We start from the raw sequence: 16,598 nt of genomic DNA, 5'->3' as shown, positions 1-16,598 counted from the left end.
GTTTTGCAAATGCAACTCCGGCGTGCACTGGTGACGGGTTGCCTTGGGTTGGACGGGTTGCACGTAATTACCTTGTAATAAATCGATCCCGGCTAGGTAACACTTGATTGACTCTATCCAGCAACCCTATACAGGCCAACGCTCACTGGACATGTACAGTCGAAACTGGTTAGTTGAGAACTCAAAGGACCAGAATAGAACGGTTGACAACACCGGTAATATCTTCGAGAAAAAGGCTCTCCCGCATAATATTGGAAGCGTAGTCGCCTGAAAAACCACATCTGTGAATATAATAGAGTAGCTTCCGATGTGCGACTTGTCTTAAGGTAGAACCACACTACACGTGAGTGACGTGATAGTAGTGAGGCTGTCCTGAACGAAATGACATGTATGTCAAAATGATCGAGCATTTTTGCCATGCCAAAGATATAAATAACGCTCTTTATTTAATAAGAAATCAAGTTTATATTATAGTCTCGTTCATCTTACAAACACGTACATGTATGTCAAAATGATCGAGCATTTTTGCCATGCCAAAGATATAAATAACGCTCTTTATTTAATAAGAAATCAAGTTTATATTATGGTCTCGTTCATCTTACAAACACGTATAATCATAATCATTGAACCTAACACCTTCAGACAAACTTGTTTTGGATTTACATATAAATAAGACTTTTTTTTCCTTCAAACTTTTGTCATTGTTCTTTAGAATTTTAGATTTGCTACTATTTATTTATACCAAGTGTTGGTTTTGTGATTTGAAATACATAATGGGACTTGAATTACCCGATAGTAAAAATAAGACATAAAGTAACAATAAATAAATAAAGAATACTTTCAAATTGCCAACGTTCATATCACGTTAAATACACCAGTTCTCGTCCGATCATTAAAGAGAACACATTCATTAAAATTAACATTTTAATCGATAAAATATCGTTTTCTATCTTAGATAAGTTCCTAAGTATTGGTGGTTGTAGCACATCCACCAAACCCCCATGTGCAAGTTTTGGTATTTGTGACATCTCCACCAATAACAAAATTTAGTAGTTGTAACATCTCCACCAACAACTAAATAAAAAATACTAAAATAAACCCTTTTCACCAAAGTTCTTAAAATATTTGCATACCTACTCTATGTCCTAACTTGAAATAGATTATACAGTTGCATAATTTGGAGAAAAATGAGACTGTAACAGAGAGAGAGAAAGAGAAGATATGTCTACTTTGAAAATAATAATAATTCTGTGGCGATTCAGGGAATAATTTTGTTCAAGACTGATTTTCAAAATATTCCAATATTTCTAATTTCCCGTCTGTCATGGACAAAAGGCGTCCTTATCTGTTACATTAGACAACGGGGGGCCCTGTACCCTTCAGGGGGCCCTATACCCTGTTGCGGCCTGTGAGTACTTCATGGGGCAGTGGACAAGTACTCAATGGTCTTCAAATTAAAGTTATCTTCCTATATTGTCCATGTATCATTGGAAAGGTTGGTTAATCTAAACTTCTTGGTTGAGCTGACCACCGAGTGTCACATGGTATTTCCGGCCGAAAAAAAGGAAGAAGCTCCCACCAGCTCTTTACACAATTGTAGTCATTCTTGTACATATTTTCAAGTAAAGTTTTTCGTCTAAAATATTATTGTAATCAGTAATCATCATCATTCTTACATTTGTAATTGGTTCACCTCACTATGCTCCTATGTCTACTTTGAAAATAATAATAATTCTGTGGCGATTCAGGGAATAATTTTGTTCAAGACTGATTTTCAAAATATTCCAATATTTCCAATTTCCCATCTGTCATGGACAAAAGGCGTCCTTATCTGTTACATTAGACAACGGGGGGCCTTGTACCCTTCAGGGGGCCCTATACCCTGTTGCGGCCTGTGAGTACTTCATGGGGCAATGGACAAGTACTCAATGATCTTCAAATTAAAGTTATCTTCCTATATTGTCCATGTATCATTGGAAGGGTTGGTTAATCTAAACTTCTTGGTTGAGCTGACCTCTGAGTGTCACATGGTATTTCCGGCCGAAAAAAAGGAAGAAACTCCCACCAGCTCTTTATACAATTGTAGTCATTCTTGTACATATTTTTAAGTAAAGTTTTTCGTCTAAAATATTATTGTAATCAGTAATCATCATCATTCTTACATTTGTAATTGGTTCACCTCGCTATGCTCCTACGAGTATTTATTCAAAACATGTCATTTGTAACAAAGGTGATTCTTCTTCTCTTTATTTCCTCACAAGATAGAAGAATGAAGAAATACCACGGATATGGAACTGAATTACTGAAACAAAAAACTTACAAATATCTTGATAAGATTATTCGAATGATTCTTCTTCTCTTTATTTCCTCACAAGATAGAAGAATGAAGAAATACCACGGATATGGAACTGAATTACTGAAACAAAAAACTTACAAGTATCTTGATAAGATTATTCGAATAGAGAACGATCCACTGCACTTCTTGCATATTATGAATAAATATTAGTCGGAGTGCGCAGGGAATGTACGTTTGGTTCTGACGTTTTTGTACATACGAAACGTTTTGTATGCGAAATCTACCTATGTATTACTTATATTTCACTATATACCTATGTATTACATAGTATGTACCTATGTACATATATTATACCTACACAGTATGCAGGTTTGGATTAATGCTGGGAGGAATAGAGAAGTTCATCTTGATGGATGTATGGACGGGCAGGTCGGGAGATGACGAGAAATCGGAGTGAAATCAGCAGAAATATCATGCCAGCATATCCTAGATTCGTATAAGCTTAACCCATCTTTTGGGGCTGTAGCCCTGACACCTGAGCTTCACAGTGGACTTTTTGTGTATGTATTACATACTATGTACCTATGTACATATATTATACACAGTATGCAGGTTTGGATTAATGCTGGGAGGAATAGAGAAGTTCATCTTCATGGATGTCATCATCAACACCACCACCACCACCACCACCACCACCTTATGTTTGTACCTAATGTGCTGTATTCTTGTTTATTGTAATTATATAAAAATAAATGAGAGCACCTTTTGCTATGTTTGAAAAAAATGAAATGTATGGACGGAGAGGTCGGGAGAGATGACGAGGAATCGGAGTGAAATCAGCAGAAATATCATGCCAGCATGTCCTAGATTCGTATAAGCTTAACCCATCTTTTGGGGCTGTAGTCCCTACATCTAAGCTCCAAAGTGGTCTTTTTGTGTATATCATGCCAACATGTCACAAAGTATCAACATTTTCTTTATTATTTGTATAGATACTATTTGTATTTAATTTTTCTTTATTACCAACCTCAGTGGTGTAGTGGTTAGCGCGGTGGACTTCGGATCTGGAGGTTGGTGTGGTTCGAGTCCAAGTCAAGCCATAAAATTTAGCGTAGTGCATTAAGCAGGGAACAACATTTGTGACAAGCATTTATGCTTAACACAATTAAAATTCCTTTTTTATTATTTCTTTATTATTTGTATGTATTTGTTTTTGTTTAGATATAGAAAGGTATTGAACGAAGTGACTTCTAAGTTATAATGAGTGTATGTATATGTTTGTACTATACACCTATACATATTCTATTCTTGTAATTTGGGAAAATTGAATTATAGAGATTGTTTTGAAGGTATTTTTCTCCATTTGTTTGATAGATTTGACCACATAGAACTCATAAAAGTAAAACTCCTACTCAACCATCATCAGTTGAAGAGAAAAACATCCAACAGCACAAGTTGATCAAATTTGAATAACGAAGAAGAGGAATTTCATATTTCCTACAGCGAAAACGAAGAACATCTAAGATTAACATATGAAAACGAGAAAAGAAATTAAATTATGTTCTTCCAAGATTAAAAGAGAAAGTCATGATATCAAAAGGTTGGCGAAAGGCACATAGGGCAGAACTCTGAATATATTTTATCCTGCGCGAATAATTTTCGTTCTCGGAACGGCTGGCTTCCTTCCATCCTGTCTTCCTCCTCTCTTCGATTTCGGCACGATAAGACCTTGGTAGTTACAATTCCCTCTTAAAAGAGAAAGTCATGATATCAAAAGGTTGGCGAAAGGCACATAGGGCAGAACTCTGAATATATTTTATCCTGCGCGAATAATTTTCTTTCTCGGAACGGCTGGCTTCCTTCTATCCTGTCCTCCTCTCTTCGATTTCGGGAAGATAAGACCTTAGTAGTTAAATTTCCCTCCATGAAACCTCTTGGAAAAAAACAATCCTTATAGAAGAGTGAAGTTATGACATTCCCCGTCTGCACTGCAAGAGGCTGTAAACATATTTATGCTAAGCAGGCAAACGCAGGGTAATGTATGTTAGCCAAGAGAAGCATAAATACAAATCGGAACTTTTGGTCTGCAAAATCTCATTAGACCATGAAGCTCGAAGATTTGAAAAAAGAAATCAGCTCCCTATTCATTGTCGAGCTTTACTTTGCATTGAAACGGACCGAAAAGTGCTTGGTCAGTTCCTGGAATGGTCTTTGTTGGAACTCCCGGGAGTGTGGTGTTATGACTTGTTTTGATTTCCAATTCCAACACCTGATCAGTGTTTTCTATTCCTTTGTTTTTTTTTTTTTTATTTTGATAGGGTTTGAATACACTTGATTCACTTCGAACGTATTAATTGATTACCTATAATAAACGGACCGAAAATATCTCCTCAAACCGACAATAAATACGTTGGACTGTTCTTTACTTTCCTTATCCTATAGGAAGGAAAGTAATGTAATCGCATTAAATTTTCGATGGTCAGTTTTTAGAGTCAGAACAAGCTTTGAGGTCCGTAGAGCTTAAATCCAAAGTTTCAGCCATTTGTTCGTGTGTCTGTCTGTAAACAAAACATCTCGAGAAAGGTAAGAGCTAGAGATAGAGACTTGAAATTAGGTATGTATGCAGCAAATGTGATAAGGATGCAGCACAAAACTTTTGGTTATTATCGGTGAAGCAGTATTTCTGCCGCTTTTTGGCTTTACTGACTAGACGGTAAGAGATATCGCAAAAGTTATAGCAGAAGACTCCCCAAAATCATACCTTAAACCCTCCTAAAAGGTACATTTCATTAACATCGGAGTAAAGGGTAGCTATGAAGAACAATGACTAGAACTTGCTGCTGCTGTTGCTATTATGTTGTGCACTGTCAAAGTCTCAAGCGACTGAGTCGCGGTCTGCCTCCGATATGGTAAACCGGAGGGCGCGGGTTTGATTACGGCCGGGACATGGAATTTTCTTTTTTTCTTATAGAATTTGACGACATATGTAATATTGGAGCTCTAAGGGACATGTGAATTGCATTAATTCGTACCTTGAAACAAAGGTTTTCAGCTGCTGCAAAGGGTCTGTGAGTGAAGTCTACAGTTCACAGAACTGAAGAACAATGACTAGAACTTGCTGCTGCTGTTGCTATTATGTTGTGCACTGTCAAAGTCTCAAGCGACTGAGTCGCGGTCTGCCTCTGGTCTGGTAAACCGGAGGGCGCGGGTTTGATTACGGCCGGGACAAGGAATTTTCTTTTTCTTTTCTTATAGAATTTGACGACACATGTAATATTGGAGCTCTAAGGGACATGTGAATTGCATTAATTCGTACCTTTGTTTCAGCTGCTGCAAAGGGTCTGTGAGTGAGGTCTACAGTTCACAGAACTACTAGATTGGCACAAACTTTTCCCTGGACGAAGCGCAATCGTACCTTTGTTTCAGCTGCTGCAAAGGGTCTGTGAGTGAGGTCTACAGTTCACAGAACTACTAGATTGGCACAAACTTTTCCCTGGCTTGGTGTTCTAATGTAAACTTCTACTTAGAGTCAAGTGGAAGAACATATATGCCTCAAGTATTACCTCAGCTTTGGTAACCTAACAATCTCACAGTTCACTTAGAGTCAGTCAAGTGGAAGAACATGCCTCAAGTATTACCTCAGCTTTGGTAACCTAACAATCTCACAGTTAAGTGGTATAAAAACAAGTCAGTCAAGTGGAAGAACATGCCTCAAGTATTACCTCAGCTTTGGTAACCTAACAATCTCACAGTTAAGTGGTATAAAAACAAGTCAGGGCTGAACCTTTGCCTATTGGTTATGTTCCAATTAAGCGTCTATTAAGCATACATTGCTTGTTGCTCCATTAGAAGCATACATCCATTGCTTGTTGCTCGAGTTCATCCTGGTAGAAGACAAGTAAATAATTTGAAATAAGAAACGTTGCGAGGTCCCCAGGAGGAATTGAATAATATGATGGCTTAACCTCAGCCATATCACCCGCAGGTTGGAATATAAATTGGTTTTCTTCCATTTAATGATACTGATTGCCTTCGCTCGATCCGAAGAACAAACAGAACTAATCGTTATGAAGTTGTACGAGAGAAATTAATACAAATGATTTGAATAGGTTGGGAATATTAATCGATTTGAATTTTTAATAGAGGAACGCTTGGAGAAATAATCACTGCGATGTATACGCTCGCTATCTGATGAGATCTCTAGGAGATGCAACAGTGGAACTAGGGACTCACACAAAAATTACATGGGAAATTGAACTTCTCATTCCTTCCTTGAGTGCATAGAAAATAGCATTTTCGAGTGAGCAATTCTTAGGGTACACATTTTTCCCAATGACTGTTTTACAGTGTTTACGATCACCAAGTGGTCAAGCGATCAGCACTACGGACTGCTATACTGGAAGTTACAGGTTCATTAGAATCACCGCTGGTGAATTTGGGAATCCAAGAAAATCCAAACTAAAATTAGACCGGGATTAGGATTTCTTGTAATCTGATGTGTTGTAATGCATATGAATCATTTGGATTAATCGATTTGAATTTTTAATAGAGGAACGCTCGGAGAAATAATCACTGCGATGTATACGCTCGCTATCTGATGAGATCTCTAGGATATGCAACAGTGGAACTAGGACTCACACAAAAATTACATGGGAAATTGAACTTCTCATTCCTTCTTATGAGTGCATAGAGGTTCAGAAAATAGGTGCATAGAAAAAGAACTAGGACTCACACAAAAATTACATGGGAAATTGAACTTCTCATTCCTTCCTTGAGTGCATAGAAAATAGCATTTTCGAGTGAGCAGTTCTTAAGGGTACACATTTTTCTCAATGACTGTTTTACAGTGTTTACGATCACCAAGTGGTCAAGCGATCAGCACTACGGACTGCTATACTGGAAGTTACAGGTTCATTACAATCACCGCTGGTGAATTTGGGAATCCAAGAAAATCCAAGCTAAAATTAGACCGGGATTAGGATTTCTTGTAATCTGATGTGTTGTAATGCATATGAATCATTTGACGATAATGCAATGTTCTAAATTCCAAGTCCAAGGTGTGAATCATTTAAATCGACCACTTCACGGATTGACATGGATATGTTAATATTGACAGCGTCCATTGTGTTTCCTAGAACCTCACTGCCCACAGTACAAGCCAGAGGTTTTACGATTTCTCCAGAGTTTCACCAATGTCTTTTGTTCTGAAATCACCTGTAATTATGTTTGCTCCAAGCTTGGGTCATGGGGCTTTTGTTTTCATTGACAAACTCCAGGTAGGCATTGTGTGAAAAGGTCGCAGCTCTCCCTAGGTCTTTTGTCCGCTGGATTTCCTATCTATAAGAGCCGGTTAGTTTCCTAGGTTGACCTTGCGTAACCTTTACTTTCCTAGGTTCTACAATTTCCAATAGTTTGGTTTTGTCACTTTTGAAAAGTGCTTGGTCAGTTCCTGGAATGGTCTTTGTTGGAACTCCCGGGAGTGTGGTGTTATGACTTGTTTTGATTTCCAATTCCAACACTTGATCAGTGTTTTCTATTCCTTTTAGTGTTTTCTTTTTTATTTTGATAGGGTTTGAATTCACTGATTCACTTCGAACGTATTATTTGATTACCTATAATAGACGCTTGAGAGGAATTCACTAGGTGAGGTTGACACCAAAAGCATTATTAGCACCAAATCCTGATTTCCAATTCCAACACTTGATCAGTGTTTTCTATTCCTTTTAGTGTTTTCTTTTTTATTTTGATAGGGTTTGAATACACATGATTCACTTCGAACGTATTAATTGATTATCTATAATAGACGCTTGAGAGGAATTTAATCACTAGGTGAGGTTGACACCAAAAGCATTATTAGCACCAAATCTAGAGCTCTATTACTAAATTCCGTGTTTCGGTTGGGGTTGGGATTTAAACCTGCGCCTTTCCGCTTACCAAGCATGAGTTTTACTCTGCTATCACTTTGTTTGTGATCTTACATTATTTGCTTAGTTTTGAGTTTCTCTAATTCTTCTTTCTTTCTCTCGGTTTCTCTAGTTTTCGTAGCTGGTCGGCACTACGACATCCTTCCTCAGACACCCCTAGTTCGCCACTGGTAGTAGGATTTGTAAAATAGGAATAACTCAGCAACTACGATGACCTCAATACCACTCCACTGGCTCCTGACAGACCCATCAGGATAAAATCCGCCCCGGGCGGGAATCGAACTCGCGGCCTAGCGCTTACAAGGCAGACGCAGTACCAACTAAGCTAACTAGGCTGGCGGAAATACGTTTACATCTACAAAATTTTGACCATTTCACTGTTGTCCTAGGTATGTAGTTTTACTCTGTCAGAATTAATGTAGAAATGAAACACCATTTTTCTTCACAATTTTAATTTTCTACATATTTCCAATTGGTTAACAGTCAGTCCACTTGGTCTTGGTCAATCAAAAACACAGTTATGAATCATGTTGACTTTCATTTCTCTCCATTAAGATACCCAAGAAGATACTTTGGAGTTTTGGAGCCTATGTTTTGTATGATCTCTCTCAGTTGTAACAATTCGTTTCACAAGTACACTGTATATCCCGGCTACAATAATTGAGGCAGAAGCTAAGTGCAAGTTTCTTTTCCTTTTAAATCCATAATTTAATACGTTTCATACTTCACCAGGATGGTAGTCAAGACTACCACTCGCTACTTAGCTCACATGCACCTAGTCACATACACTACCAATTTTCCTTCGCTCAGGTTAATAGTCGATAGATTTATCTCTCTATGAACCTATAATGTGGAGTGGATTTATTTCCATACTCATTTACCACGGGTATTTTATGCGATCATAAGGAATATATTCTTGATTTCCTACTCTATTCTTGGGATAGAAAAATATTTCCTAGCATTCTTGGTAGGTAATCTTGGAAACTAGTTGTAACCTCATAGGTCATTATGTGTCAAAAGTAGGCGATACCATTTCTAGCTAGCTTGCTGTTTCGCTTTGATTAATCCAGATTCTCAGTTACTGTTCTCACGAGACTGAGTGTCCTAGCATTCTTGGTAGGTAATCTTGGAAACTAGTTGTAACCTCATAGGTCATTATGTGTCAAAAGTAGGCGATACCATTTCTAGCTACCTTGCTGTTTCGCTTTGATTAATCCAGATTCTCAGTTACTGTTCTCACGAGACTGAGTGCACCCGATACCGATGTTAAGCACCGACGAGGTTAACAAACGACAAACGCTCAGCTTCGAGCTTGAATCAAAACATCAAGGAAAACGTTTCTTGCACTTGACGGAGATTTGTCACATCCACCACAAAAGAAAATGTGATACATCCACTATCAAAGCTGGCGTCTCTAGTATTAAATTAACTATTTATCCACTCTAAAAAATAATTATAATTATATACTAGTTCTTATATTACTTACATCTAAGCTAGAGATTGTTTGTTTACATCTAAAGTCATCTGATTTCTAGAGTCAAATCAAAACATTGCCAGTCTGCTGTTACTAATCATTCATGTGTAATAAAAAAAAAGTAAAAATGTAAGTAAAATACCTATGTAAAAAACTTTAAGAAGAAATGTACATAATATAAATATTATTACATCATTATTTATGTTTGAAAGAGATAGTAAATTATATACATATTTCCATGTGAGTACCTATGATTTAAATGCTAACATCGGAATGTGTACAGATATCATATTAGTCATAGTAAAGATGTCATGTTATTATTATTATATATGTAGCTATGGTACAAACATTTATATGCGAAGCTAGTTATGAGAAAATCGTTTAAATATAATCCACCAACAATAGGAATATTAATTAAGGAAAACTTTTAATACAAAGATCTTCTAAGTAGACCCAATACCCAAGCTTCATGTCCTAGTAGAATACAACACAAAATACCTACATTTTAAATTCTGAATAAAGATTTAGCACGACATTATAACACTCCAATACATCATTATTTATGTTTGAAAGAGATAGTAAATTATATTATTATTATTGTTATTATTGATGTAAATCTAGCCATGCTATTCGATATGACACATATCTAGCTATGGTACAAACATTTATATGCGAAGCTAGTTATGAGAAAATCGTTTAAATATAATCCATCAGCAATAGGAATATTAAGTAATTAAGGAAAAATTTTTATACAAAGATCTTCTAAGTAGAGTGTAGACCCAATACCAAGCTTCATGTCCTATTAGAATACAACACAAAATACCTACATTTTAAATTCTGAAAAAAGATTTAGCACGACATTATAACACTCTAAGTGAAGATATTGTACAAATTTAGAAATCTAATTATTTTTTAGGTAGGTACATCTCTCAGGAAAAGTCCTTAATCACTCTAAGTCGGTCTTACTTTGGAATCTACTCTATTGTACACCACAAACACTCCAAGTGAAGATATTGTACAAATTTAGAAATCTAATTATTTTTTAGGTAGGTACATCTCTCAGGAAAAGTCCTTAATCACTCTAAGTCGGTCTTACTTTGGAATCTACTCTATTGTACACCACATAAGAGAATCATTGCTCAAACTATTCCCGTAGGTACTCTCGGTATGGGGCCACAGACACAATGTAATGGAAAGTAACTAAATCGAAAACCAATTTCCTTGGCTCGAATTGAACCCACGCCTGTCTGTTTACAAAGCAAACAATCCTGACAACTAAACTACCACGGCAAGTACTGTACACCACATAAGAGAATCATTGCTCAAACTATTCCCGTAGGTACTCTCGGTATGGGGCCACAGACACAATGTAATGGAAAGTAACTTAATCGAGAACCAATTTCCTTGGTTCGAATTGAACCCACGCCTGTCTGTTTACAAAGCAAACAATCCTGACAACTAAACTACCACGGCAAGTACCTAGTTCCATATAACTCGATAAATTTCATGACTTGAACTGCAACCTCCAGATCTGAAGTCACCCTGCTAACCACTACACCACTGAGGGTTGTTTGTCCGGCAATCAAAGGTTGAGTGCGAAGGGCATCCACTCGTAAAATTTTTGTAACCAAAACCAAATGTCAGCCCAAAGCAATTACCTAGCTAAGGCTGATTAAGAGGCTAGATGAAAAACGCCGACCCCGTCTGAACACGGGAAAAGGTGAAGAAGAAAACTTCAACATGTGAATAGTCCAAATACCAACCACATACAACGTTGAACTACAATGATCCATCGGAAACTGGTGTGAATATTGTTCTATTGCCGCTAAACCGCTGATTTATTTATTATTTAACAGTGTCGTATAAATTTTGTCCACCCTGAAAATCGAGTCTTCTGCATTGTGCCCATGGATCAACCAATTTTCTTAATCCACAATACTACTCAGGACAATGTGAATGTGACGTAAGGCTTCGCACTCTTCGCAGCGATCAAGTGGCCTGTTTCACGAATGACTCTCCGCTCCTTACTTTTCACTCCATGAGCAGAAAATATTGACAAACGATACGAGGTACTCATGTCAGTTGATGATTGTTCCATTTGTAATCAGGACAATGTGAATGTGACGTAAGGCTTCGCACTCTTCGCAGCGATCAAGTGGCCTGTTTCACGAATGACTCTCCGCTCCTTACTTTTTACTCAATGAGCAGAAAATATTGACAAACGAAACGAGGTACTCATGTTAGTTGATGATTGTTCCATTTGTAATTCGGGGTGGGCGTCAGACGAGGGAAGAACTTGATAAACCCTGTTCCTTTTCATTAGGAGTTCAATTAAATCCTTTCCTCATTATCAAGTCCTTGCTCCCTTTCCCGAAAAAGTTAATTAAACTTCGAGAGTACCAAGGCTCAAAAGTTACAACTGGGTAAGTGGGTCTTGGGTTATAAGACGGTCCATCTCATCAGATTGAAACACAGCGTATTAGGACAGCGCGGGAGAGTACCAAGGCTCAAAAGTTACAACTGGGTAAGTGGGTCTTGGGTTATTAGACGGTCCATCTCATCAGATTGAAACACAGCGTACTAGAACAGCGCGGTCATTTATCAACCGTGTCGAGGAGAGTACCAAGGCTCAAAAGTTACAACTGGGTAAGTGGGTCTTGGGTTATTAGACGGTCCATCTCATCAGATTGAAACACAGCGTATTAGAACAGCGCGGTCATTTATCAACCGTGTCGAGAACACCGACACAATTAGGACAGCCATTTCCTTTGGATTTCCAATCTGGTACACCTTTGTTGAGCTCCTAATGAATGGGAGACTTGCTGGTCCTCAATGAAATGGTTAATGATGTTTCCAAGCCTCGAGGGCCTGTGTATTTTCCGTTCATAATATTGATAGTGAATTAATCAATGGGTATTAGGAAACCTGTATGCCCAGGGATGTAGACAAATGGGACCTTTGAGATAGGAAGGTATTGATTATGGTACTCTTGCAGATTTAGACATAGTCTCCGCAGAGAGAAATGATAAATGATCTATCCGTTGGGGTTGATGTATTGATTTTCATGGGTCCCACAATGATATCTTAACGAACCTTGGAGTTACACATCTGGAAAATTGGAACCGAATAAAATGTCAAAGCTCATAAACCTAACGCATCGAAACGCGGTAACCTTCATGATGGGAAAACGGTTTCGAATCTTCTCCATGTCTCACGCGTTCTGTCATATTGGAAGCATGGAGTTTCGGCATGAGATCAAACGCTCTCGCAGAGTCCACAACCAAGTCCCAGGAGGTATTAAATGTTCCAGCTCATAATAAAAAAAATCTCTTCGTTTCGTAATAAATAAAATACGAGTCCACCAGTTCTACAGAGGTCTTATGGATCTTATGGAAGTGTCACAGATGATGTTTATGATTTATGGGCCCCGGGTCCGGGCTATTCTGTGTTCTGATTGTGTGTTAAATACATTTTTCCTGTTTGTGTTCTGGGTCTTTGCGTCTCTGCACCATTAATGCCATTATAGTTGAGATCATAAGAGTTTAGAGACTACTCATCCGTCCATTTTCTACTTTACTGATTCTTTCTATGGAATGAGATTCAGGCTAATAAGGAAAAGTATGGAAATTAAAACAAAGTCCAGAGCGAGCCAACTTGTATTCGCTCAGTCAACTTTTTTGGAGTACTTAAAAGAACTGGTCTACATCTTGACTACATTCTACGTTGTGCATAGTATAGGTAACTACACACTTAACGCAAGTAAATGTTTATTCAAGAAGGGTCTAAACAAATGAGTTTTAAGTAAAACAGCCCTAGTAGCTGTTCAGCTTTTCAGCAACTTTTTTCCCAACTTTACAAACTAGAATTAATCCTTGTTTCCTTAACCTAGCTGGACATGGCAATGTGTGGAATCCCGAATCAAAGAATGAATTCTATCAACATGTGACAAAAAAGAAACAGAAGATTTGTTCAGAAGACAAGTAACCATTAAATGACATGGAAAAGAGGAAGAAAATGCGATTTTGTAGTTAGGTATGTGAGAACTTTGGTTCTGAATAAAAAGAATAATAGATATTTATGGAATAAAATCCATTTATAAATTTCGTCACTAAGCTCATTTAGGATTTCCAACATTCAATAATAAATTAGCCTTCTTCCTTAAAAGCTTGAAATTATTATTTCATGAAAGTGAATTATTTCATCCAAGCAATAATAACGTCTTACCTGACATATATTATCTGATATCATATCATCTAGATTTGGCAAGGCTGTATCTAAGTCGATGATGATCAAATTGATATGCTTGATCAGCTTTATCATCTAGATTTGGCAAGGCTGTATCTAAGTCGATGATGATCAAATTGATATGCTTGATCAGCTTGATAACAAGTAAGCTTTTTCCTTTAGCCTTCTTCCTTAAAAGCTTGAAATTATTATTTCATGAAAGTGAATTATTTCATCCAAGCAATAATAACGTCTTACCTGACATATCTGATATCATATCATCTAGATTTGGCAAGGCTGTATCTAAGTCGATGATGATCAAATTGATATGCTTGATCAGCTTGATAACAAGATAACAAGTAAGCTTTTTCCCCATCCAGAGTTCCAGACGGAAGATTATTGGAGCCGCGGATTTGAAATATGTCCAAGATGTAAGATGACCAGAAAACCATTCTTGAATTTGCTGCTGATGCCAGTTATACTAAAAGGAGAGAAACAAAATCAACAGTCAGAAAACAGTTTTTGACACTCAATTAAAAATACCGGTAGGAGATGTATGCAATCGACCAAATAAGTATCATTTCACTAATAAATAATAATACCAAATACATATTTATTTTCCATAAGTAAATATAAAAAAGGTAAAATGGTTAATGATGTTTCCAAGCCTCGAGGGCCTGTGTATTTTCCGTTCATAATATTGATAGTGAATTAATCAATGGGTATTAGGAAACTTGTATGCCCAGGGATGTAGACAAATGGAACATTTGAGATAGGAAGGTATTGATCATGGTACTCTTGCAGATTTATACATAGTCTCCGTAGAGAGAAATGATAAATGATCTATCCGTTGGGGTTGATGTATTGATTTTCATGGGTCCCACAATGATACCTTAACGAACCTTGGGCTCATGTCAGTTGATGATTGTTCCATTTGTAATCCGGGGTGGGCGTCAGACGAGGGAAGAACTTGATAAACCCTGTTCCTTTTCATTAGGAGTTCAATTAAATCCTTTCCTCATTATCAAGTCCTTGCTCCCTTTCCCGAAAAAGTTAATTAACCTTCGAGAGTACCAAGGCTCAAAAGTTACAACTGGGTAAGTGGGTCTTGGGTTATTAGACGGTCCATCACATCAGATTGAAACACAGCGTATTAGAACAGGGCACCCAAACTGATTACAACTACATGAGCTAGTAATTAGAACTAGGAATTAATTACATCAAGTAATCATTACTTCACAACTCTGCTACATATCATTATTTGTCAAAATTTGTTTCAAGGGGCTCCTTATTGGAATGAGCCCCGAAGCCCAATGTTGCTATGAACGCCCCTGCTGTCCATACAGGATGTTCAGAGTTGACAACCAATAGCAATGGCATTATTAGGACATTATTTTTCTCTAATTTACGACAAGTTTTTGGTCTTTGTGTTACACCGAATCAGGAAAGGTCATCGGTTCATCAATGTCAAGCGTGCCAGGAGGTGCGCAAACGTCAAGAGAAGTGATGTCCGGTCGGTGTTATTTTAATGTGTTTTTCATTTGTGGAATGTGAGAGGTTTTTTACGGAATTATTATGAAACAATGTGATCAAACTTTATTCACAAAGATAGTTTAAGTGTGTACAGAAAATGAAAACAAGAACAATAAAGTGTAATAAATAAGGTTAATGATCTCAACGACAGACATCGCGAAAAATCGACAATGTATCCAAAAAGGTGTGTCCACACATTGTCGCCGATCGATGTCGACTGACACGTCCACACTGCTTCGACAACATAGATTTTCCTCGTCAATCGACGGTCGGTCACTATGTTTGGAGGTGTGGACACACCTACCTTTATGCCTCGCCTTTTCTTTGGGATTTCATCCAACTCCTCAATCGTCCTCACAAAGCTGAGTGCACCTCAGACTTGGCAGCAGAGCGTGTTTTCCCATATGGTCACTCGTCCGAATACCAACCACATACAACGTTGAACTACAATGATCCATCGGAAACTGGTGTGAATATTGTTCTATTGCCGCTAAACCGCTGACTTATTTATTACAGTGTCGTATAAATTTTGTCCACCCTGAAAATCGAGTCTTCTGCATTGTGCCTATGGATCAACCAATTTTCTTAATCCACAATACTACTCTACTGGCTATAGTATAAGTATACTATTGTATATATGTAGGTACCTAGATATTTGTAAGTTTCGTATGTACCTGATGGATATCTATGTATTAATCTATGCTGACTCTCTACCTGACTATCGTCAGGTAGAGAGCTCAGGCAAAGGTTCCGTGTAAATGGTATGTACAACTTACTACGTACAGGCTAGAGCCATTTAATTCGTATTTGTATTCAAGTGCTTGCAGTGGTTGGGTGAAAGAACTTCAACAAAATCCTGCCACAGTCAATGAAAGTCAAAAAAGAGGAAAAATCATCTCTGGTCCGGAAATTGAATCCAAAATTTCCACACACTAGCAGGGCCTTTTTTCTAAATCTATAGAAGATCCAAGCCGATTCTTACATGTGCATTGTATTCCACATCTCCCCCCTGTATCATTACTGGATCCGTGCATTGTGTTCATTAACAATGTCCATTTCAATATTAAATGAGCCACAGTAGCTTATTATGAAGAACAATGACTAGAACTTGCTGCTGCTGCTATTATGTTGTGCACTGTCAAAGTCT

At 37.5% G+C, this 16,598-nt stretch overlaps 1 protein-coding gene across 2 annotated transcripts in view; it reads right to left on the bottom strand.

Annotated features, from left to right (window-relative positions):
* The window catches only part of LOC113467833, a 37,314-nt gene that overhangs the window by 10,752 nt on the left and 9,964 nt on the right, over window positions 1–16,598 (bottom strand). Inside the window, exon 2 of one of the 2 annotated variants that reach the window (XM_026824265.1) lies at window positions 14,177–14,399. In XM_026824265.1, the coding sequence (XP_026680066.1) occupies window positions 14,177–14,399 (223 nt within the window). Of the gene's footprint in view, window positions 1–14,176; window positions 14,400–16,598 lie in introns of those variants that run through there. The other variant, XR_003391772.1, reaches the window with a different exon arrangement.

Source organism: Diaphorina citri, unplaced genomic scaffold (genome assembly GCF_000475195.1).
Source record: "Diaphorina citri unplaced genomic scaffold, Diaci psyllid genome assembly version 1.1 scaffold562, whole genome shotgun sequence".
NCBI classification, from domain to species: Eukaryota; Metazoa; Arthropoda; class Insecta; order Hemiptera; family Psyllidae; genus Diaphorina; species Diaphorina citri.
Note: the sequence above shows the minus strand (reverse complement) of the source record. Positions and strands in the feature narration are given on the sequence as shown.